The 26,353-nt window shown below is 38.4% G+C and overlaps 2 protein-coding genes across 2 annotated transcripts in view; one reads left to right on the top strand and one right to left on the bottom strand.

Annotated features, from left to right (window-relative positions):
- Positions 1–1,659: 1,659 nt before the first annotated feature.
- On the bottom strand, positions 1,660–15,996 carry LOC127651637 (transmembrane protein 192-like). The gene is made up of 6 exons (XM_052137575.1): positions 15,859–15,996; positions 15,103–15,252; positions 14,485–14,746; positions 11,468–11,605; positions 3,249–3,351; positions 1,660–2,345 (listed from the first exon to the last, which is right to left on the bottom strand). Exons 1-6 carry the CDS (start codon positions 15,886–15,888, stop codon positions 2,222–2,224), a joined length of 807 nt encoding a protein of 268 aa, XP_051993535.1. The 5' UTR covers positions 15,889–15,996; the 3' UTR covers positions 1,660–2,221.
- A 4,984-nt stretch (positions 15,997–20,980) lies between these two features.
- The window catches only part of LOC127651823 (proteasome adapter and scaffold protein ECM29-like), a 30,072-nt gene continuing 24,699 nt past the window's right edge, over positions 20,981–26,353 (top strand). Inside the window, exons 1-10 of the mRNA XM_052137851.1 lie at positions 20,981–21,055; positions 21,779–21,906; positions 22,470–22,586; positions 22,711–22,829; positions 23,086–23,232; positions 24,208–24,367; positions 24,486–24,625; positions 24,713–24,791; positions 24,880–24,999; positions 25,965–26,050. Of these exons, the coding sequence (XP_051993811.1) occupies positions 21,034–21,055; positions 21,779–21,906; positions 22,470–22,586; positions 22,711–22,829; positions 23,086–23,232; positions 24,208–24,367; positions 24,486–24,625; positions 24,713–24,791; positions 24,880–24,999; positions 25,965–26,050 (1,118 nt within the window). The 5' untranslated portion in view covers positions 20,981–21,033. The remainder of the gene's footprint in view (positions 21,056–21,778; positions 21,907–22,469; positions 22,587–22,710; positions 22,830–23,085; positions 23,233–24,207; positions 24,368–24,485; positions 24,626–24,712; positions 24,792–24,879; positions 25,000–25,964; positions 26,051–26,353) is intronic.

The raw sequence follows: 26,353 nt of genomic DNA, 5'->3' as shown, positions 1-26,353 counted from the left end.
TTCATCTCAATTGTAATAAAATCAGCTGCAATTTGTATTTGTTTTACTCAGAATTTGGTTATGTTTAATTCACTATTCTGATGGTGCATATCTTTTGCAAATTAACAAGATCTCACTAACCAGAAAAGGTAGACAGAACAGTAATCAGGTAGATGAATGGGAAAAACAAAAAGGCATAAAGAAATAACTGACGTTATCATTATAGCATTTCAGCACATACGTTTTCTTTCCCTCCTGTGTGAAATGTGTGCTTGAACACTGACATTTTTGAATGTAAAAGGAAAACATTTGCCAAAATTGTAATATCTATATGATATATATACGTATATATATATATATATATATATATATATATATATATATATATATATATATATATATATATATCAATCAGCCACAACATTAAAACCACCTGCCTAATACTGTGTAGGTCCCCCACGTGCCGCCATAACAGCGCCAACCCGCATCTCAGAGTAGCATTCAGAGATTATAGTCTTCTCACCACAATTGTACAGAGTGGTTATCGGAGTTACCGTAGACTTTTTCAGTTCGAACCAGCCTGGCCATTCTCTGTTGACCTCTCATCAACAAGGTGTTTCCATCACTCACTGGATGTTTTTGGTACCATTTGGAGTACATTCTGGATGGATAACTTCACGGAGTGGACTAGCAAGAACTTCACCACAACCTAGATGCTTGCCTATGACCTACAGAAATGGAGGAAGACTGTGTTTGACTCAACCATACAGCGACCCTACGACCCAGGAGGGTTAAGGGACAAATGATGATGATGATGGAGTGAAGACACTGTTATGTGTAAAAATCAAAGGAGATCAGCAGTTACTGAAATACTCAAACCAGCCCTTCTGGCACCAACAAACACTCTATGCTCCAAATAACGGAGATCACATTTGTTCCCATTCTGATGGTTGATGTGAACATTAAATGATGCTCCTGACCCGTATCTGCATGGTTTTATGCACTGCACTGATTAGATAATCACATAGATGATTGTTGGTGTCAGATGGGCTGGTATGAGTATTTCTGTAACTGCTGATCTCCTGAGATTTTCACATGCAACAGTCTCTAGAATTTACTCAGAATGGTGGCAAAATCAAAAAACATCCAGTGAGCGGCAGTTCTGTGGATGGAAATGTCTTGTTGATGAGAGGTCAACAGAGAATGGCCAAACTAGCTCAAACTGACAAAGTCTCCGGTAACTCAGGTAACCACTCTGTACAATTGTGGTGAGAAGACTATCGTCTCAGAATGTTATTCAGTGCTGTTTTTGTGGCACGAGGGGGACCTACACAATATTAGGCAGGTGGTTTTAATGTTGTGGCTGATTGGTGTATATTCAAATTTATATGAACTACAGATTTTAAATGACTTTTAAGAATGTATTCATATTTCCAACTTTCCAGGCCAATTTAAAATTTGTATTCCGGTTTTCCATAACATGAAAACCCTGCAATGAGCACCAGACAGAAATTTAGTTTGTATTTGGATCTTCAAACATCATTATTAAGGATTTTCTAGGTTCATGTTTGACCATCAAAATGAGATCTTAACTCAATATCTGTCAAGAGCACACCTACTTTTAATTGAAATTAAATGTACTGAAATCGTATTTCAAAAAGATTAATCATTTTATTCACATTATTGAACATAAAAATACAGTAGTACAAAAGATTTTTACTTGAAGCATCAGGACAAAAAAAAGTCAGTATGTCCCAAATAATTTTGAGAATGACTTAACAACCCACATATGTCACCTGAAAGATCCTTTCAACACATTCTTTATACATAAAAGCAGCACTGAACCACAAAGCTGAGGTTTAAATTACTTGTTAAAGAAACTATATGACATACACGATATTACTTTCACATACAAACACACACAGATATATCAGTAAGACACTAAATCTTTTGATTTGATAAGATCTTAATACCCAAAAACTCATAATGAGCATGTTTGGTGAACATTTCTGCAGGAGAAGTTTTTGACTTCCAAATTGCGCCCATTGTCTAGTCAGACGTGTTGTCATGGAAACGTGAGAGCATCGTTAGAGAGGTTGCCAAGGTTCGTTTCCCACCAAAAGCCTTCTGATCAGTCAGCCACGGCTGCCGATTCCAGTCAAGATAGACGCGCACACATACTCGCATGCACGCATCATTTCCACTAACAGTTCTGACTCGGAGTCACTCTCTCTCTTGGGTGTCAGTCTCTGATCCGCTGGCTTGTCAGGCTGAGGATTCTCTTGCTTAGATGACTGTTGTGCTGTTTGAGATAATCAATCAGGTCTGCCTGTTTTTCTACAAGTTCCTCCAGACTGGAGCCGTCCCTGTGAAATAAACCACACAACACATTTGCACCTGTTTCAACTGTCCACAGCACATGGTCTTGAAATTTGAATGTGTCTGTGTGCCTATGAAAACACCAGTCAGCAAAAGACAAAAAAGCACTGCTGCATTGTATTAAAAAAGTTCCAATTGTGATAATTTACAAACACAAATGGACAATTACGTCACGTGTGTTGGGTGTACTTTCTAAATTGTGCCTTAAATGTACTACTACAATAGGCAGGGAGGACTACATTTCACCACAATACAAGGAGAAATAACAATGGGTCTCATTCACTAATAAATGCATAAAAGTTGTATACACAACTTAATGTGGACAGTGAAGGTCTAACACAAAATTTCCGCTGGATTCACAACAGGTGAATATGCATCTAAATTTGTTCACATGAACGGATAGTAAATAAAACCTTATTTTTACATTAAGCACTTTCTTCCCTTTTGAAATCCACTATAAGAACAGCTTAACATTGCATAACGTAAGAAAGCATCAAAGCATGCAAATTATCCGCTCAAACTTTGGTGGTCAACAATGTCTATAGCCAAAAGAGTATTCCCATAATCAAAACACGAAGCACAAAATGTAATCTTTTATGTTGTTAGTCCTATTGTATTACTTTAGAAGGAAAATTATTAACATTGTATAATGTCCTGAGACAGTGGCTACATATAAAGGGAGGAGCCAAGAATCTAAGCAAAAAGTGCATTACCTTAACAGACATATACAGACAACTTCTAGGAATGTAATTAACATAAAAATATTGACTTGCTGCTTGGATTGCAGCATTCTTCTTTTAGCAGTAGTTAAGTGTTTATGAAAAGTCAAGTGTGGGAGAAATGTAGTTCTTTCTGGTGCGTTTTAAGAAGTCCCTGTGTGGGTGTGTTACCTGAAGCCTGTCTCGGCTTGCACATCAGTGGAGCAGCCGTGAGAACGCTCCTCTTCATTTATATCAGGAAGTGGCTTCTTGCTATTGAACTTCACCACATGCACTGTAATGCAGGGAATACAAAGAGTTTTTTTTCAATCATTGCCTTTTCCAACCTTGCAATAAGACTGAACAGTGGGGTCCAAAATGTTTCTATTTACACATGAAATAAACTCAAATTTAAAACAAAGAAAAGTTATCATGTAAAATTAAGACATATTTGGTACTATTTCAAGGTCAATATCAAATGTCAGGTTTCCTTGCTTCCATTAAAGCACGCAAGATGCATAATTTATAAAAACATTCAAACGAGCAGGGATAACATGGATTATAGGATTTACACACATTTGTGGAGTCTGTGCCAGCTCAGGTGAATGCAAGGCAGACATACTTGTACTTCTAATACATAAGTACATACAAATTCATGTATGTATTTCTCTCAAATTGATGCGCTGATAATGGGGAAAACAAGTGATCTCAGTGGCATGATTGCTGGTGCCAGATGGGCTGGTTTGAGCATTTCTGTAACTGCTGATCTCCTCGGATTTTCACACGTCTCTAGTGTGTATAGAGAATGGAGCTAAAAACAAAAGACGTCCAGTGAGCCGCAGTTCTGTGGGCGAAAATGCCTTGTTGATGAGAGAGGTCAACGGAGAATGGCCAGACTGGTTCGAGCAGGCAGAAAGTCTATGGTAACTCAGATAACCGCTCTGTACAATTGTGGTGAGAAGACTAGCATCTCAGAATGCACAACATGTTGAACCTTAAGGCGGAAGGGCTACAACAGCAGAAGACCACACTGGGCACTTTATAGGACCACAGTGTTACAGATAAAGTGCTCGGTGAGTGTATTTACCATTTAAAATAAGCAGAAATTAGCCAGATAGAAATATGATGTGGAGTGTGTCTGATGGTGCAAGACATCCTTTAATGTGTGAAACACAGTTCAAGAGTCATGTTCGTTCCAGATATTCATGCAAAGAGAAGCGTGAAATGCAGGGCAACGGTGTGGCTTCACACGTCACTTCTCTCTTACACCCTTAAAGTGTCTCTCAACCAGCAAGCTTTCACTCTTTCCAAGCAGACTCAATCAGTAGCTAAAATTACAATCTGAACAAGAGATTCCAGTTCACAATCAGTATGTTTATATGCACTTTAAAAGTTCAATTTCAAATTTCTTATTTTTTTGACTCAAATCAGTTCAGACTGATTTTGAGGTCCTTTCTTCAAATTTTCAATGACGCATTGCGTCACGTATTAGAGAGAACATACAAATGAAGACTATAGCTCGACTGTTCAAAAACCCATTAGGGTTGGACTATAACCGTGCATGTAAACTTAATGAATTTAAAAGGAGGGCATACTGGAAATTTAGATGGCAAGTAAAATTTAAACAGCCAGAAGAATAATCCAAGCAGACGTGAATGCTTTGCTTTGCTCACCAGATGAAACTGCATAAATCATGACTGTTTTCAAACAGACAGTTCATTCAGACTGAAAATACCGCGTGTCCTTGGGATGTGTTAAGAATTGCAGTCTGACACATTTCAGTTTAAGAACGTAACAACGCATGAAATCGAGCTTGCATAGCAAAAGCAATTGCGTCAACATAACCTGTGCGGAGTATGTTTTGGATCTAAAACTATAACTTAAAGGAATATTCCCATTTCAATAGAAGTTAAGCTTAGTCGACAGCATTTATGGCATAATGTTGATTAACACAATAAATAATTTCAACTCATTCAAAAACGAGAGCAAAAATCTGGGTTAAAGTGAGGCACTTACAATGGAAGTGAATAGGGGCCAATCCGTAAATGTTAAAACACTCAAAATTTCAAAAGTATAACAACAAGACGCAAATAATACGTGTTTTCACATGATTTTAGTGTGATAAAATAACTTACTAACCTTTTCTGTGTAAAATTAAATCTAATTTTACAACTTTGTTGCAATTAAAACAAAGTAAACCCTAAAATTATCATTCAAATTTTGATTTTAACAGTTTTAACAGAAGATTTCATTTAAGTGCTTTTATTAAATTTTAAACTTCACATTTCTACCTTTAAACTCTCAAACAATTGGCCCTCAATGTAAGTATTCAATGTAACCTCGATTTTTTGCTTTTATTTTTATAAAAAATAAATCTCCCATTTTCTCCCCAATTTGGAATGCCCAATTCCCAGTGCACTCGAAGTCCTGTGGTGGCGTAGTGACTTGTCTCAATCCGGGTGGTGGAGGACAAATCTCAGTTGCTTCCGCATCTGAGACAATCAACCCGCGCATTTTATCACGTGGATTGTTGAGAATCGAAAAGGAGTGTGTAATAGATCCACAAGATGGGCAAGGAGGAATCTGGGACTGGCTTGACAAACAAGTAGACATTTATTTCTTAAACATAATATAAAACGACTTCACCGAACACACACAGCTTCAGGTGTCTCTCTCTCTCTCTCTGTCTCCTCTCCTTAAATACTCACACTGCCCCTCACTGAAACGAGAGACCAGTCTGGCACACAGGTGGAACTCATTCACCACTTATCTTTCCGGCCTTGCTCTGCCCAGACGCCGCTCGGCCCCGCCCTGCTGACCACATAGCCCCATCGCCAAACTCAGGCCGGGGAATTAGAGAGAATAGAGATAGAGTGGAGTAAGCAGAGAGGAGAGAGAGAGTCGAGCTCGCCTGCCCTGACCACGTCGACTGGTCCTCAGCTGCACTGCCTCTTAGAGAATGGCAGCAGCTCCTCCGTCCCCCGGCGGACGGCAGGGGCTCCTCCAGTCTCCTGGCAGACGGCAGCGGGGAGGACTCCATGACAGCGCATCCTTCCTCTTTCCCGGGTTTCAGCACCAATGTAACGGATTCACATGATGGGCAAGGAGGAAGCTGGGACCGGCTTGATAAACACGTAGACAGACATTTCATAAGCCTAACATAAAACAACATAATGTGCTGCTTCCCCGCAGACACACAGCTTAAAGTGTCTCTCTCTCTCTCTGTCTGCTACTGTCTCCTCTCCTTAAATACTCCCACTGCCCCTAACTGGTGTGGCACACAGGTGGACCTCATTCAATACTTATCTTCCCGGCCTCGCTCTGCCCAAACACTGGGCAGAAAAATAATTATTAAAAAAAAAACATTTTGTGGTAACTAACATTATGCCTCAAATGGTTCAAATTAGCTTAACTTGAACTGAACACGAAATATTCCTTTAATTTTAAACAGAGGAATACACTTATAAGCAGGACACTACAGTAAATATGTAAGTTATAAGTCCCAAGAATACTTTGGTTTTCTGCATACCGAATGTCTTCATCATCAGTATGCACAGACTGATAAGTATCACAAAGCTGTCATAGTGTGCAACTGTGCACGCGTCGACCGCGTCTGTATGGCCTTGCTGTAAAATGGGACACTTCGAAAGGATAAGCGCTCAACACCTCACGAGACAGAACAGCACACAGACAAACAAAGTATGCCCTGGCCATTCGGGAGACACTGGCAGTAGTGTACATTAAAAATCATGATAAAGGTTTCCTGTCACAGGCTTTTTTACAAAAGCAACTTGCACAAATTGTGTTAGTAACAGTCCCTTTGAGTCAGTTGAGTCAGTCTTTTAAAGATCCATATTGATCAACCACTAATCTAAATGTCTATGTTGGTTACAGCATGCTAACAATACTACTGTCCAGCTACATATGCTGAAACATCCAAAAAGAAAGCAATGTTAATTCAACTATAGGTCTTTAAACATAAGAAGCATTATAGGTTGTGCTATCAAGAGTGCTAAAAACATGAGGGTTTCTTTTTAACATCTAAAAATGCTCTAGAAATCAAAGTGGAAGAAAAATATCAAGGTCTCTCAGGGTGTTTGAATACATTCTAATTACACCGTAATCACCTAAAACATTAACAAAATGACTAAATTCCCAGCGTTGTTCCTGACCCACACCTGCCCAGCCCACCACAAACACACCAATCAGATAAAACCACTCTTTCTTCAATCGCCTGCAGGAAATGGGGGCCAACAGGCCATTGAGTAGGAAGGAGGTCAGGGATTCCCTCTTTAGAGATAATGTACACCTTTTCTCTCGCTCTTAAGTGTCATCTATACAAACAATTGAACTGAGAGAATGAAGCTTAAGCAGTTATTTGAGATGAAATAGAGTGTGTATGTGTTGAGGTATGTAATGTTTCAGGGTTATTGAGGGTTATTTGACAGTTGTCACCACACAACAAGAATAGTTTTTAAAGAATGTTTTTAAAGAGAGAGAGAGTGACAGTCTTTCTAATATACGTGTCACATTCCTCATATCTCTGTTAAACAGTAGTGCTTCCCTCCACAAAAGACACCATAAAAATAAACACCATTACAATAACCCAAACCTAAATTACATTCAGACGCACACAACCACATTGTGTCAACGTTCAATAATTCATGACATATGCAGCCTAACACACTGTAACGCATAAGTTAAAACCGTAAAAAGATTGTATCGCTTATGTGCCATATAATATTTCTCTTAAGAACTCTTGACATTGAATGCCATGTTATTCTCAATAAAAAATTGCTAATGTCAATTTATCGGTTTGATCAATATTTTTTATCTATATTTACACTTTTCCCGGTTATCAGGTTTACCAATAAAGTCAAAACAAAGATAAACGTGCATAGTGAAAGACAAATTGTGCAAAGTCTTAGATTACTACTTTTGGAACAAAATGTTCCTGACATTTGTTAAGTGAAGAGCCTTGTGCAACAATAATGTGGTTTAAATTATTTCTTTGTTGAATTTGTAAAGGAATATTCCGGGTTCAATACAAGTTAAGCTTAATCGACAGTATGTGGAATAATGTTAATTAACACAAAAATGTATTTTGATTTGCCCCTTCTTTCCTTAAAAAAAAAGGAAAGAAGGGGCAGCCGTCACTCGGTTCATTGTATTCAAGCCGAGCAGAAATAGCAGAACACAATTGGCTACGTGCGTGATATGGCAATTTTTGAAAGGGACACAACTAATAGGGTCAAAATTGTACGTCTAAAGGATAGGTGTACACAGAAGACTTAATTCGCAATGCGGTCATATTATAAAATTATCTTGAGTCCTCCATAATATTTTAGGTTTCGTCAGGGACAGAGGGGTCTCTAGATATTCAACTGCAGCCATCCCACTGATCTGCCACGTAACATCATATTGAGCAAAACCTAAAACAACGGTAGATCTACAATGTTATGCTAATATCAGTTCACAAACAAGTTAGGTAACGTTATAATCGCTAACGTTGCGTACTCGTGAACAAATACATCAGTTATCATCATTTCTTGTCATGACTAATTTATTAATGACTCAGCAACATCTGTATAAGAGAAAATCACTTCATCAGAATAAAGTGAATGAAGTGCTTAAAGTGAATAAAATAGCCTTGCCACTGCCAGCCTACTTGCTGGAGTTCCACAACTAACGAAGCACTTCGAACTCCACTGGACTTGTGTGTGTGTGTGTGTAGGTGACGTAAAGGGGGAAAGCAGGCAGTGGACCAAACCATTGTGGTGCTGGTGCAAGGGAGGGGTGACTCAAAAATGTTTTTGAACTTAAAACCCATTTTTTTTGTCCCGTTTGTATTGTTTTACTACGTAGTTATTTTAAGTATATATCATTGCATTTTTTACAACACACCGCGTGGTTTTTAATGACCCAGTAAGGGTTTAATGTTGATCAATCTTTTTTCTGTTTTCTGCAGCAACCCTGAGCACTTTTAATATTCTTTATCCTAGCTGAAGAACCTTTGTTTCAATATATAAAGATAATCAGCCTATGCTGTAGTTTCAAGTTAAAAATATTAATATGGACAAAGGTGAGAGTTTTATGTTTATTTGACATATCATGTTTGTATGAAGGCTAAGTGCAAATAAAATGTGAACATTAAGTTTTTATTTCTTAAATGTTTGTAGGTACAGACATCCGTTATGTGCGTTCTTTGCAGTTTTATTGAGGCTTTTATATTGTTCATATCGATATCGGAATTATATTGTATCGACCAAAATTAAGAAATATATCGTGATATACATTTTGGCCATATCATCCAGCCCTACTTTAACAGAAGAACAATTGTGCTTTTATAAAATGATAAGCTTCAAATTTCTGCATTTAAACCCTAAAAAAATTGGCCACATTGACTTTTATTGTAAGTGCCTCACTTTGCTTTTTTTTAAGGGAGAGATGAGTCTAAATAAATGTTTGTGGTAATCAACAATATGCCACAAATGCTGTTGATTGAGCTTAACTTGTATTGAACCTGGAACATTCCTTTAATCTCATGAAGCAGGCTATTTACCTCCAGAGGTTAGTGATGAACAATTTAGTCATGACTGTCTAAAAGCAGAAATAAAACAATCACTAAAAATTGTTTATGCATTCTGGTCAATTGCTAACTTAAAAATGCCCTTAAATTCATTAAGTTCACTGTTTACAGTCAAATTTCTCCACTCTAATAGGTTATATCATCACCCGTGCAACTCCACATTCCAACTCTACTCCTAATTCCATTCTCTTCATCTTCGGGCAGCACATTTAGACAGGACGGGAGCCATGTACATCATCTCTGAGAATCATAGTAAAACAATGCCAGTCCCAATCCCCTCCCTCGCCCCCTTTGAAGGGCCCTAAACTTCCTTTGAAGTGCAGAGGGGGCATATGGCCCATACAGAATGCTGCATTCATGTTAAAATGAAGAGAAAGAAGCAGAGATACAACATCACAGAAGAGACTTCAAAGACTCTGACCTAACTGCACCTTCCTTAAGGAAGAGGGCCAGAGAGATGGATATATGGATAGTGGGAGATTAATGGATAGAGATAACTCGTTAGCACAATAAATGAGGATTTGGAGGTGTGCGGTGAAATCAAAAGGGTTTGTCGAGGAAATATGGCTTTATTTGTTTTGGGCATCACCCTGACATGAAACAGGAAGGAGTTATCGATGCATTTCCTAAATATTTATATTCATGCATGGATAATATCTAGGCTATATATTGTAACTTTAAGAAATGCCCTAAAACAAACCCAAAAAAGGCATCTAAAATGTTACCCTTGCCCCATGAATACTTCATAGAGAGTGATATATGAGACTTGGTGATATCAGCTGATAGGGCTCATTGAGAATGAAGTGACCTAGTGAGGGTGTGTCTCTATAGATAAAACATGGTCAAGCTTCACTTCACTAATCATCTGTGGAATTTAGGCTCTGATACGAGAATGTGTGTAAGTGTGTGTGTATCAACAGTAAAGACAATGCCATGGTGTATTAGGGTGGAGTGGCCTCAGGTTGCCATTGACAAAGATGAGCCCTGGGTTCATAACAAGCCTCTTCCCCACATTCTTCCTCACTCTTTAACATTCTCTCAAATATTCTCTCTGTTCTCCATCAATGGCCTTGGGAGTGCAGATAAATGCTTGTCATTTTATCATAGAGAGCACAAAAAGGCATAAAATAAAGCACAGAGAGACAGCAATGAGGGGCAACAGCTGCCTGATGTGTTTCTGAAGGGGGACAAGATAGGAGCTTGGGCATTGTAATGCATGTTAGCTGATGTTAGCTGCTGGGGGAGGTGTGTGTGTGCACGTACACTCCTTTGCAAAATAAAAGCTAAAATACCCTTTAGAAACATTTTCTGATCTATTACGTGGCTCTTTGGATTCAAATATTTTTGTATAATTATTGCTAAACTGTATTTCAGGCCATTATCCTTGACAACCAATTGCTTATACTCATGTCCCTCATAGCACTGCTTGGTCTCTTTGTTCTTCCTTAATCAAATAATTTCAACCCAAATCAATATATCATGTCCATTTATTTGTTTATTTGGCAAGTTGCCATGTAATAAATGGAATAATGTACGGTCAGCCGGTCATTATCGCAAAATAAACTCATTTAGGGTGATGCAAGATGCCTCCACTTTGCACCTGGGGCGTGATCAGCCTGTCCGGGTTTATTTTGCGATAATGACCTGCTGATTTTATATGAACCCTTAATCATACTTCACAATACTTTAAGTGTACCTGTATATTGTGTGTGAATGAGAGTGCAGAAAAAAATGATAAGATGTTGAGTGTATCCTATTAAGTATTTTGCTTCTTTTAGAGGTATGATTCAGAATGAAGCATACAATCCATGTGTGTGCATACCAGAGTATCTCAGCAGGCATATAACAGACAGCAGTAGCTCCAGACAGATGATGGCCAGCAGGAGATATACAGAAAGATTCTTTACCCTTACATCCAGCAGAGAGGATGGAGCAATCACAGTCAGGACTGCTGCATTACCTGTGTGTGAGAGAGAAAGACTCAGATTATGTGATATCCATGTAGAACGATATTAATTGGACAATATTTGGCCGTTTTGATATTATTGACAGTGGCCAATAACGGTAATTATTCAAAAATAATGACAAATAGTTTTCATTTATCACATCATATCATACAAAGTCCAGTAAACATAAAAAAGCTAAATCAATATTCGGTGACCCCTTTGCCTTTAAAGCAGCACTAATTATCCTAGGTACACCTGGACAGTTTTTCTTGGTTGTTGGCAGATAGGATGTTCCAAGCTTCTTGGAGAATTTACCACAGTTCTTCTATCAATTTAGGCTGTCTCAATTGCTTCTGTCTGTTCAAGTAATCTCAGACTAATACTATGTTCAGTTGTGGGGGTGGGGGGGGTGGTCTGTGGGGGCCATGACATCTGTTGCAGGGCACCCTGTTCTTCTATTCTAATCTTTTCAATTTGCAAAAGTAATGTTTGGGAGTCTAAAATGTAATTTGTAACATATTCCATTAGATTACTCAAGGTCAGTAACATATTATAAATACTTTGGACTACTAAAACACTGGTAGATTTTTTTAACTTGTTTTAGCATTTTAGCTTAGCGTAAAGCTGACAATTTACACAAGGTTTATTTCTATACCTTCTGCTCCAAACGTACTTCTCTGTCTGCTCGTATGAATGTAACGCATCATAAGAAAGTGATTCACCGCTGTTCAAATGCACTTTGGATCGCATCATTTGTATGTATAAACGTTTTCCTTCTGAAAGGACTAAATATTAAATGAAACAAATGACAATAAAATGAAAAGTAATCTCTTCAGTAATCAAAATACCTTTTGAATGTAACTGTATTCTAATTACCAATTATTTAAATTGTAACTGAGGTGGAACACCGTTATTTATATTTTAAATACGTAATCCCATTACGCAATACATTACATGTATTTCGTTACTTCCCAACCCTGTGTGTGTGTGTGTGTTTGTGTGTATATATATATATATATAAAGGGGGAGCGGTAGTGTAGCAGTTAGCGTGCTACGCTATGAACCTGGCGACCCGAGTTCGATTCCCGCTCATGGCTAACACCAGTGACGATTATCTGAACCGGTCCCGGGCCTCCCCTAGGTCGACTCAGCCTAAAATGAGTACCTGGTGCGGTGTGTAAAACATCGCCACTGGGGAGACAAAGGCGGTCGGGCGTGGTGCTGGCCACCCACCCCCTCGTGTACTGTTCTGGCCTTCAGAGGTGCTCGCTAACAGCACTTGCCCCTACAGTCTGTTCAGGCTAAATGGGGGATCTTTGATATATATATAAATATATATAATCAAGCTTTTGACACTTAGGACAATTGAGGGACTTGTACACAACTATTACACAAGGTGCAACCATTCATTGAAGCTCAAGAATACAACACACTACTATATGCATACTATACTTTATCTAAATATCTGCAATGTAGATTCTGAAGAGCAGTACTAAATAAAAAAAAAGTATCTCTTGTATTTGTAAAAATTATGAAAGGGGTGTGAACATTTACGAGACAAAAGGGGATGCAAACTTATTTTCTCAACTATATATACTGTTTATTAAACCTCTGATCAATGGGTTATTGGCGGTCTTCCTTTTCTTCAGCTTTCTATCTTGTTTCTTTTTTTTTATGGAATACCCAATTCCCAATGTGCTCTAAATCCTCGTGGTGGTGTAGTGACTTGCCTCAATCTGTGTGGCGGAGGACAAATCTCAGTTTTCTCTGTGTCTGAGACCTTCAATCTACATATCTGATCACGTGGCTCATTAAGCGCGTTACCGCAGAGACCTAGCGTGTGTGGAGGCTCACGGTACTCTCCCCGGCATCCACGCACAACTCACCACCTGCCCTACCGAGAGCAAGAGCCACACGAGCAGGTTAACCAAACGTGACTCTACCCACCCAAGCAACCAGGCCAATTGGTTGCTTAGAAATCCTGACTGGAGTCACTCAGCACACCCTGGATTCAAACTTGTGATTCCAGGTGTGGTAGTCAGCGTCTTTACTTACTGAGCTACCCAGGCCCCTTTCTATCTTGTTTCTGAACAGCAATCTAAATCGAGCAATTGTGTGATTTTGTGTCTTAAAGCCATTTGGCTCCTTAATGTTTCAGTCAATGGCTCCAAAGTAATTTTTTTTTGTTGTTGTTGTTGTCTGGATCCCTACAAGGCAGCATAAAAGTAGTCCATATGACTCCAGTTGTTAAACCAATGTCTTCAGAAGTGATACGATAGGTGTGGGTGAGAAAAAGATAAATATTTTTTCTATAAATTCTCTTCTCTGCTCAGTCAAACTCCACTTTAACTTTAACCTTCACATTCACATTCTTCTTCTTGTGTTTTTGGTGATTCACATTCTTCCTGCATAAATCCCCTACTGGTCAGGAAGAAGTATTTCTAGCAAAAATTTACTTAAATATTGATCGGTTTCTCACCCATACCTATTAAATCACCTCTGAAGATATAGATTTAACCAGTGGAGTCACACAGATTACTTTTAAGCTAACTTTGTGATTTTAGGGGTGTACAAATTTTGGCACCCATTTGCTTATATTGTATGGACCTACAGAGCTGATATATTCTTTTAAAAATCTTAATTTGTGTTCAGCAGAAGAAAGTCATACACATCTGGGATGGCATAAGAGTGAGTAAATGATGAGAGAATTTTAATTTTAGGGTGAACTATTCCCGTTAAAGAGAGTACTTCAACTTGCATGAAGTTATTAATCAAGATCCAGTTTTTAAAGTTGAAGAACAACATCTTTGCAGCTACTGAAATTGTTTTTCTATGTGGTAAGAATGAAAAACGAGGGACTATGTCGTTAATATGGTGTGAAACAACTTTTCACCTGCAGAGTGAATGAGCAAGGGAAGGTTTTTTATTCCTCTGGTCATCCTGTAGAAGTCCAGGTAACCTCTCTGTCTCACAGCACTATGGTGATGCTGGACAAATCTATCATATATAAAGACTAGCACCCACAGTGCGACTTTCCCCAGCAACACCACGGCCTTGGAGTCGATCCCCTGCAATGCAGCAGTGCACTGAGCAGAGTGCTCATCAGATACCCAGCAAAATACTGTGATTACAATACATAACACCACATACACCACCTGCAGTCAAGAAACAGACAAACACAAAAAGCACAACGTAAATATAATGCTCATGTTTAAATCTAGTTTAGATTTGATGTATTGGTAGCATGCTATTATTTCTGTGGATAACAATTCAACACAATTGTCACACAGAGCTCATTTATTCAGCATGTTGCTTGGGTGAGTTTAAAAATATTTAGGGAGGGGGGGAGGACTGCATTTGGGTCTAGTACTACAAATGTGAGAGTAAATAATGACCATTTTTTCACTTTGGGGTCAGCTATTCCAAACTCCAAAAGGATGTTGTAACCTTTGTGTCAGGCAACATATAAAACCAGTGTATATAATCGCAGGCGTCTGTTCCTTATACTCACATGTAAAAATGAGAGTATCCCCACTGCCCAATGAGTAGGTAATTTCTCAAACGCTCTCTTGATCGATGACTCCAGGGCATCTTCTGATAAGAATGGCCCATCAATGAGAGGGTCATCGTCATTGCTTTGTGAAAAACCTACATTTGTTTTCTGTGCGCGCGCACACACAAACAGAACAAACACCGTTTAGATTGGGCCTCGTCACAGTCATATAACATGCATACTCTTTAGTTATTTCCTGAGAGATACTTTTCAGGCTTTAGATTTACTTTGAAGATATGCATTTCAAAGTACTAAAACATAACGTGTATTAGGGTTCCAAAATGACTCTCTATTCAACAAAAAAAGGCTTCTATCGCCTGCTGAATGACCTAGAGAATAGCGCCATTACCAGAAACATTTAGTGACAATTATAGACGCCTCATTAGAAAGAGGGTCAAAATACTAGTTTTTCTTTCTTTCTTTTTTTGTTTGTTTTTTTACATGGAGGCTTAACTCTGACTCTATACTTTATATTCTGCCACTAAACACATACATAAACAAACACATTAGCAAACACAACACACTTGTGCACCTTAAATGTATTTATGCATTGTGATACTTGAGATCTGAGTTAAACCTTTACACAACAAAATACAAGCCTGTTATATCAAGGACACTGATTTGAACGTGAGTAGCTTGTTTACATCAGCTTTCCTGACTTCCATTTACATATAGGAAAAAAAACATCAAGGTAAACAATGTGTTTATACGCACGCCATGTGCCAATGTCCGTTCAGACTCCATTACACTGCTTGGTCATCACACAAAAAACCAAATAGTCTAGTTATAAACAATAAGCGCCAACAAACATTTCTCCATTTGACTTCCGGAATTTCCAAGCTGAAGAAGAGTTCGATCATGAATATTAACTAAGTTACTTGACGTTCGCAAATGATTGGCTGAAAATAAGACGTTGGTCAGCCGGTCCCAAGAATGGCTCATTAATATTAATCACGTTACATGACGTTCTCAAGTAAACCAATCAATGCTAGGATACATTTTCGTATTGTTTTTCTACGTAAGCATGCGCTAGATGGTTTTTTAGACGCTGTGTCAAATTAAGAAGAGCACTGTAATAACCTGTGCAGATGAGAGCCTCATAACCTGCTGTTTGAATAACTAAACAGTAATTGAGGCTCTTACTGATGAGTTTGTATTTGTTGTCAATAGGTATTTTGTGTGAGTCCTTGACAAGAGGACTATGAAAAATACAGCTCTCCACATTCATTTGTATAGTGTCCATAAACGTGAAGTAGGGCTACTATCCTAACATGCTAGCTGACCGTTATGCTCTCTCCAATGATGGAACTCGGAGGTACAGAAGATCTGTGCCTTTACTACCAAAAATCTTACTTTAAATCTCCACTTTATCTTTCACATCTGAAAGTGAAAGTTAAAGTGGAGATTTGTAGTAAAAAATAAAAAAATAGAGATATTCTCCTAATAAACATTGTTTGTGGTCTGCAGAAGAAAGAAAGGCATGCAAGTGAATAAGCTTGCAAGTGAATATGTAACTGTGGGCTTTCCCAGGGTATTCACTATCCAGCGCAATCCACAATCTTTTTATTAAGACTGAATGAAGCATTGGAAAGCACTAATGGCATTGTATCTTTGGTTCGGACTCTCAGCTCTGCAGAGTGCTGTAGCTGAATCTGAGGCGCAGACAGATAAAGCCCACTTTCTCCCCCCGTGTTGTCTCCAATTGAGTTTGATGCCCTGAAGGATGTTGGTATGAAGATGGCAGAGCTGACCCCTGAAGACCTACAGAAGTTCTGACGGCAGGTGAGGAAAACATCACGCTTTTGTTCAACATGAGCCTGCTTGCTTTAATAACAGCCATTCTAGCTCCAGTTACAGTTATTTGAATACTGGTAGTAAAGGCACAGATCTTCTGTACTGAGATAACCTCAGCAGTTCTATCATAGGAGCGATCGTAATGGTCAACTAGCCTGTTATGATAGTACATCACCATTTACGGACACTATACAAATGAATTGGGAGAGCCGTAAACTGACACCTACCTATTGCAAAATTGACGCTGACTACCACACCTGGAATCGCGAGTTCGAATCCAGGGTGTACTGAGTGACTCCAGCCAGGTCTCCTGAGCAATCAAATTGACCCAGTTGCTAAGGAGGGTAGAGTCAAATGAGGTAACCTCCTCGTAGTTGCGATTAGTGGTTCTCACTCTCAATTGGGCGCATGGTAAGTTGTGCGTGGATCGCGGAGAGTAGCATGAGCCTCCACATGCAGAGTCTGAGCGGTGTCATACATAACGAGCCACGTGATGAGATGCACAGATTGACGGTCTCAGAAGCGGAGGCAACTGAGACTTGTCCTCCACCACCCGGATTGAGGTGAGTAACCGCGGCACCACAAGAACCTACTCAGTAGTGGGAATTGGGCATTCCAAATTGGGAGAAAATAAAATTAAATTAAAAAATTAAAAGATAACAATTATTTATTGTGCATTGTGACTGAAACACATTCCTATTTCAGGTTTATTCTCATTCATGTATGTCCAAGTATTTTGGCTATTAAGTTATCATACTGTACAAAACAAATATAACGCAATATCACAGAGGAAATTTATCTTCTATGATATTGCAGCAATTATCCAGATATGGAATTAAATTATTAAGCAAACAGTTATGAACTCCTACATGCCAACTGATTAAGGCAAAAATAAACATTTCACAGAGTGTTTATGATAACCTGAATGAACAGCTCCTTTCCAGAATAAAATGAAATATGCAGAAAATCACCATATTACAATTCTTGTATAGTGACAGGGCAGAAAGTCTTGGGGAAGCTAGAGAAGAGTGGACATTGAAAATGCAACATTTTCATTTAATTCTGCTCAAATGAAGGAAATTACTTGAATAAAGATTCGTTCATTTTGCTGAATGAGACTCAAAGATCCAATTCAGTAAAATTATCCGATCTTCCCATCACTAGTAATGAGCGTTGTTCTTGGCATGGAGAACACATTAGCACACTGAATTAATAGTGTTGTAACTGTTTAATTATTTATTACCAACATTTCTGCAGCCAAGACTGGACCTAAATGTGCTCTACAAGTGACATTTTCTTATGAAATATCTATATTACTGCCTGCTCAGGAAATGAAACACGGTTTTCATGCAACTTAACCCTTGTGCGTCAACAACATTTTTTACTCAGAGGTCCTTAGAGGACAAAAATGTCTGTGGAAAAAATTAATATTATATATTAATATTATTTTACACTTACACTGACTTAGATTTTTAACCAACATCAGTCCTGATCATAACTATCAAATATTAATTAATTTCCAGGATTTTAACCCTTTAAATGCCCGTTTGTTTACATAATGCCTTTGTTGTTTTTACACACACACATACACACACATTTGTCAATACACACATACAAAAAACACTCTGACTTCCATACCAACACACAGTAAACAGAAAATAGGAAAAAAAAGTATGTATTTGCTCCATTGGCTAAACATGAGAAACATGGCGCCATCTGGTGGAAAATATAAAACATTTAAATTTTGAAGCCAGTGCTCCGGAATGAAAGCATAATATCGTACAATTGATTTAATGGCACTGGGATCAAATATTGCGGTTCTAATGGGTTTCAATGGGACATTTTTGTCCTGAAGGTCCTGAGTGTAACTATTTTGTGTGCACAGTGCATTATAGATGTATTATAGGAACTGAGGTTGAAATATAAAAATTCCCTCAAAAATATTTATTTTTTTCTCACCCACACCTATCATATCACTTCTGAAGACATGGATTTAACCACTGGAGTGTGGATAACTTTTATGCTGCCTTTATGTGCTTTTTGAAGCTTCAATATTCTTTTAACAATTTACTTGCATTGTTTGGACCTACAGAGCTGAGATATTCTTCAAAATTCTTAATTTGTGTTTTGCAGAAGAAAGAAAGTCTCACACCTCTGTAATGGCATGAGGGTGAGTATAAATGGTGAGAGAATTTAAATGTTTGTGTGAACTATTTGTTTAACTCTAGAATGTTTTTAGTAACCCCAGCAATTTCAGTTTGGATATCATACATTTGCCAGATATTATGAAGACTTAAGATTGGAAGTTTCTATGATATGTCCCCAGTCCAAGAATCTCACCAGCATCATCATGCTTGTATCTATGTCCCATATGACCTTCTCCCATTCATCACCATCACCATCAATGCTTCTTAACATTAAGTCATGCCCCTATCTAACTACAAAGCAGCTATCATCACATTCCCTCTGAAAAAACAAAACCTGACCCTTTAGATGTCCTGAACTTTGTCCGGGACATCTCTACTCCCCTTTCTCAGAGAAGTTCTAGACTAGAGACATATTTGCCAGAGTTAGGTTTGGCTGTCTTTCTAGTATTGGTGGTTAACTTTTTAAATTCACACCATTAATCACCACTGTTACTATTAGTAGTAATAGTAGTGTTGGAACTACAGTCAGAACTGGGCCCTGACAATCAATTTGAAAAAAAACAAACTATTATGATCTTCCAGAAAAGAGCCAGATTACAGGAAACCACAGATACACATTCACTCTGGGGAACACTGCAATATAACACACCCCAAACTATGACAACCTTGATCTAAAAATCAGTGCTTCGGGGGGTTTTGGTCTGGCAGTGAATGCACTAAAAGAGAAAGCTAGAAGAGCATTCTATGCTATTAAGGATATATTTACCCAAATAAACATTCCTGTAACAATCTGGTGTAACATCTTTGATAGTATTGTTATGCCTATTGCTCTGTACAGATGTGAGGTTTGGGTTCACTCAGTATGGCAGATTTCTCTAGATGGGACAAACACCCCAAAGAATCCCTGCATGCAGAATTCTGTACAAACATTCTAAGAGTTCAGAGAAGAACACCTACTAATGCATGCCGGGCCGAACTAGGCAGATACCTCCTAATTATACATATTGAAAAATGATCCCTCAAATTTTGGACACATCTAAATTCACACAGAGCTGAAGCCTAAAACCAGTCCCCTTTGTCAGCTGGCTCTGAAACTCACAAACCCACTAACAACTAACAAACACCAGTTTCAGACCAGCACTGCTGAACTAAACCAAATCATAAAAGAAAGCAAAAATGTATATTTGGACCATTGGGAAAATGAAAGTAAAAACCAAAGCAAACTGGAATGTTATCGCAAAACAGAGTCGGATCCTCACCAAATACAGACTCAGTGATCACAGTCTGGCCATAGAAAAAGGCAGACACAGACAAACATGGTTTCCATAGGAAGAACGAGTCTGTGCTCACTGTGACACGGGTGAGGTCGAGACAGAAACACACTTTCTCTTTCATTGTGTAAAATGTATAGAGGTGAGAGAGAAATACCTCCACAAACTCTCAAACCTCATGCCACAGTTTTCCAGTTCAGCAGAAACAGATCAAATGCAGGTGTCACTGGGCGAGGACAATCATGCATCAGTTGCAGCAAAATCCATTTTTGAGATGCACACCCTCAGAAACCAATCACTGCTTTAATGTACTTAACTTCAGTCACAGTATTTTTTATTTTCTTATGTTCATAATGTTGAAGGCTTATTTTATTTTATATTGTATTGTGTATACCGTTATTAAAGTTTTTATTTGATTTTATTAATTGCCTGGAACCTTATTTTAATTCTCTGTTTATTGTTATTTGTTACTATTTTATTATTATTATTTGTCTTGTCATTATCTGTTTTGTGTATTAATGCTATGGCAATATTGCATGTAAACACAATCATGCCAATAAAGTACTTTAAATTGAATAGTAAAAGAGAGAGAGAGAGAGAGAGCGAGAGAGCGAGAGAGAGAGAGCTGTGGTCTGTATGATAGAGGAGTGGCTGTGTTTCTGGTGGTGACTTCAAACATGGCTGCACAGGACGAGCTCAGTAAGTTATTGATATCCCCTTCATTATAGATCATTCATATGAATATTAAGTTCACCGCATTCGCTGTATGTTTATCGGAAGTTATGGAAATGGGAATTTGTAAAGTGAAGCACACTTTGGCAGCTAGCCGGCTAGTTTGTGCTACAGAGGCCCAATGCTCAGTAATGCTTCAAAATGAAAGTACTCTTGGGTTTGTCTGAAACAGAGAACATAACATTCAAAGATTGATACGCACTTATCTGAATCTCATACTTGTTTAACACTTGCTGTCATTCATTTACAGTGTCTAAAATAAGTAAATAAAAGATGAAATGCGTGACGTTAGTTAGCAATCAGGCTATTCAGCACACAGGCTAACGAACCAGCCTTCATTTACAATATTTCTGTATTTACAATGTGTATTATTACCTGTTGTGCATTGCAAGCCTGTAAGATAGTTTTATTGCAAATTGATGAGTGATATTTGCACAGAGAGCTGGTGAAATATAATCAAATGTTAGGGAAATAGATGCATTGCAGTTGTTTGCAAAATAATATGTAAATAATATGGTTATACAGTAAGCATTTGAGAAAATATTCCCATTCAGATCCATTTGAAATGAAGGGCACCAGAGGTCCTTTCATTTTCATTGTGATTAACTCTTGCTCTCCACCACTCATATGCATGCTTTCTTTCTATTACTCTGGTTTCCTTTCATTTTTTCTTTGTTTCCCTCATCTTAGATCAATTGGAGCGTGTGTTTATGCGCTTGGGCCATGCTGAAACAGATGAGCAGTTGCAGGATATTATATCCAAATTCCTGCCCCCGGTACTCCTCAAACTGTCCAGTGTGCAAGGAGTTCGCAAGAAAGTAAGTGTTCGAGAAAAAGAAAACCGTATATAGCAAGGGTTTTCAAATTGGGTGAAAGTGAGGCCCCCCAACACCTGCTCAACCACTAATTAGGGTATTATTATTGGTACTACTAGGCTACTTCTATACGTAGTTGTAGTAATACTATTATTAGTATTGCTTTAGGCTATGTTCCGCTATGTTTTTTTTTTTTTTTTTTTAAAGATGCACACATCTGTGCAGCCCCTGCCGATGCGGGGCTGCACAGTAGAAAATAATTCATGTAAATCCTCCTCCACCTGCAGCCTTGATTGTTATTTGATTTTAAGCAGGGTCAAAGTGGAAAACCTGCACTCACATAAGTAAGTTGAGGTGAAGGGGATGAGGACTTTCATAGCCTTTTTAGAGAGGTGGTGAAACTCAGTCCTATACGTAAAGCAATGCAATATGATGCTTCAGTCGCCTTAGTATTAACAGAGCTAAAAGTCTGGATGACAGACGTGAACCGAAAGACACATCTTAAATAAGTGGAACAGTGGCTAAAGTATGCACAATAAAGAAGATATGGCTGTTGCCCTTTACAGGTTATGGAGTTGCTGGTACACTTGAACAAAAGGATAAAAAGTCGGCCAAAGGTACAACTGCCTGTGGAAACACTATTGGTTCAGTATCAGGATCCTGCTGCTGCATCTTTTGTCACGGTATGAACGCACATACACATTAACATCACCAGCAACGTTGCTGATTAATTTGTGTCTGCCAAAGTGTCACATTCACTTTTTATTGTGTGTGAACTGAGCTCTTTGGGGGGGTTTTGGCTTGCAGAACTTTACTATAATCTACATTAAGATGGGCTATCCCAGGCTGGAGGTGCCCAAACAGTGTGAACTTGCACCTACTCTACTTACAGCAATGGAGGGGAAACCTCAGCCCCAACAGGACAGGTTAGTTTCAGCTCTGTTTAATGCTAAACAGTTTCGCAAGGGGCAGATCATATTCATAGCCTTAACCTTGCTCTGCAGGGAATTGACCATTAATAAGTGTACTGTATGTTGTTTTTGATCAAAGCATCTGCTGATTGAGCTAGTGAGGTTGGCTATGAACCATATTATTGAAAATATAATGGAGTATCAGTATTCAACTATATTCTCTTCTCTCTCTCTCTCTCTCTCTCTCTCTCTCTCTCCACCTCTCCACTAGTCTGATGCACTTGCTGATTCCTATATTGTATCACATGAAATATCCATCAAAGCCTTCTAAAGCTTCCCCATTCGTCCTAACGGAGAGGCCCAAAACCGTACAGCTTCTCCTAGAGTTCATGCTTGATGTACTCCTGATGCCATATGGGTATGTCAGATAGATGAGCTTAATATGTTGTAGTTAAGGATAATGATAATAATTCCTTAAATTTATTGTGCACTTTTTCTGGATATTTCTACTGGAAACTCTCTTCATCCACCAACAGTGCTAGATGATGCTAGATTTTTTTTTTATTATTTATTTTAATTTTAAAGATATTTTTACATTGGTAAAGGTATTGGTTGCTTTTAAGTAATAGTTTACCCAGAAATCAGATGTGTATGACTTCTTTCTTCTGCAGAACAAAAAACAAAGATTTATTTTATTTTTGTTAGAAAACTATATCTTTGCTCTGTAGGTTTATACCAATCCAAGTGAATGGTGACACAATTTGAAGCTTCAAAAAGCACACAAATGCAGCATAAATGTAATATACAAGACTCCAGTGATTTTATCCATGTCTTCTGAATTGATCCAATTTATCTTATATGAGAACAGCCCAAAATATAACTGATTTTTCACTAGTAACCTTGACTTCAGCAGTCTCATTTGTGATTATGATTTCAAGCTCGATTACACTTTCTAGTGCCATCTAGCACTCTGTGGATACATTAAGCACTAGGAAGTGTGATCAAGCTTGAAATAATAATTGTGCCTAGAGACTGAAATGGCAAGATATTTAGTGAAAAAGAAGTTATATTTTGGTCTGTTCTCACCCAAAATTGATTACGTCTCTTCAGAAGACATGGATTAAACCACTGGAGTCATATGGATTACTTTGTCTTTATATTCTTTTTGAAGCTTCAAAGTTTTGGTCAGCCATCACTTGCAATGTATGGACCTACAGAGCTGAGATAGTCTTCTAAAAATCTTCAGTTGTGTTCAGCAGATGAAAGTCAAACACATTTGCGATGGAAAGAGGGTGAGTAAATGAGAGAATTATAATTTTTGGGTGAACCACTCTTTCCTACTGTTTTCTCTCTCTCTCTCTCTCTCTCTCTCTCTCTCTCATCTAATATCAAGGTTTGTGTTAAATGAGCCTCCCAGTCGTCCAGCCCCCTCTTCCCCACAAGGGGGAGCTGTGGCTGCACAGGGTCTCCCTCAGCCTCCTCCAGGAATGAGCGTTTACGCTGTAAAAAGAGTCATCGGAGAAGCTCAGTGGACCCCAGAACAACTTGAGCAGGTACACATCATGATTGGATTACGTTGTTTAAACTTGCTAGTGGGTATTCCATGATTTTATGAGAACTATTTTTAAGATATCTGACTGTCAATGTAACACACACCTGTTCTGTTTGCAGTGTAAGCTGGGGATTGTTAAGTTCATAGAGGCAGAGCAGGTCCCTGAGGTTGAAACAGTTATTCACTTAGTTGTTGCCTCAAGTGACACTAGACACAGTGTCGCCACTGCAGCTGATCTGGAACTAAAAAGCAAGCAAAGGTGAGGCTTTGATCAACAGTATGTCAAATTACACCATGAGCTCTTGATATTGAGACTCATCTTTTTTTCTTTTGTTTTGTATCACAGCATTATTGACTGGAACAATCAACTCATCATCAACAAAATGTATAAAGTGTACCTGGGTGATATTCCACTTAAAACTAAAGTAAGTATATGCATAACTCATGATCAGACCAATATCAGTTTAGACATCATAGCTATGCAGAATTCTGAATATGATGGATGTTTTCCAGGGTGCCACGGTAAAACAGGAACTAAAGCATGAGCCAGTCAGCACCAGAGTCAAGCTCAAGATTTTGCCTCATCTTCTCCGCTCTAGATTGGCTGCTGAATGCTTTCCTGCAAATATACAGGTCAGAGAACTTTTGACAAAAAGAAAATGCAGCTGAAAAGCATGTTGAGAGGGACTGAGAGGGGCAGACAAACAGTAAGAAAGAGAACTGGGAGTTTGATATGGGAGGTTTTTTTAGTGGTTGTTTTTTACCAATAGCACTTCTTGTCATATAATGTTCTAAATTACATGCATGCCATTGGTTGATCACAATAGTCTTGTATGTGTCACTAAAACACAGTCATTCTGAATAAGAGTATCTGCTAATGGCTTAATTCTGAAGAATTTGAGTACATTTAAAGGATATTTGGGGTCAAAACAATTGTAAGTGCCTTACTGTAACCCAGATGTGTGCTTTTTTTAAAGAAAAGGGTTGGCAGTTTCAGGGCGTGCTCCAACTGGCTCGGTTGCTAGGGTGGGTAGAGTCATATTGGGATAACCTCCTCGTGGTTGCGATAATGTGGTTCTCACTCTTGGTTGGGCATGTGGTGAGTTGTGTGGATGCCACGGAGAATAGCGTGAAGCCTCCGGACACGCTAGGACTCTGCGGTAATGCACTCAACAAGCCATGTGATAAGATTGACGGTCTCAGACGCGGAGGGAATTGAGATTTGTCCTCGGCCACCCAGATTGAAGCGAGTCACTATGCCACCATGAGGACTTAGAGCACATTGGGAATTGGGCATTCCAAATTGGGGAGAAAAAGGGGAGAAAATCAAAGTTTTGTGGTCATCAATATTATGACACAAATGCTGTTGATTGAGCTTAATTTATATTGAACCCAGAATATTCCTTTTAAGAAGTTAAGTTAAAGTAAAAGGGATATAAAATTCTGATTTTTAGTTTTTTGGGAAAACTACTGCTTTAAATGTAAATGGTTAATCGAGGAGGAAGCAATCATCTGGTAATTCTAAAAGCAGGTGTTTAAGTTTCTTGGTAAAAGCAAGTTCAAAGAATGTCAGTGAATATGATGATCTGTGTGTTCAGGTGGTCTATGATGGGCTTTTTGGATCAAACACCAACAACAAACTCCTGTCTCTCACTCTACAGTTTGTGCATCATATCTGTATGGTGTAAGTGTGAATTAACTTCTTTAGTAGTTACATAGAAAATTCAAAAATGTTGTTGTTTTGATATTAGATTGCTATGGTGTCTCCATTTTTAAAACCAAGTGTTTTAGTGCTGTGGTGTTGAAAGCTTCATGGAATTATTAGAATCATTTCTTGGAATGGTGCACATGGACCCTTTTCACATATCCGGATTTGCAGAGCAGAAGTAGAATCATAGTTGGATAAACTCGAATGGGTGTGAATGGGAGACCACAACACATTTTTGCTCCCCCGTTTGCTCCAACAACAAAAGAAAATATCAACAAA

The sequence above is a fragment of the Xyrauchen texanus genome, chromosome 11, assembly GCF_025860055.1.
Source record: "Xyrauchen texanus isolate HMW12.3.18 chromosome 11, RBS_HiC_50CHRs, whole genome shotgun sequence".
Classification (NCBI taxonomy): Eukaryota; Metazoa; Chordata; class Actinopteri; order Cypriniformes; family Catostomidae; genus Xyrauchen; species Xyrauchen texanus.
The sequence above is the reverse complement of the archived record's forward strand: the minus strand, read 5'-3'. Positions and strand labels throughout refer to the sequence as shown.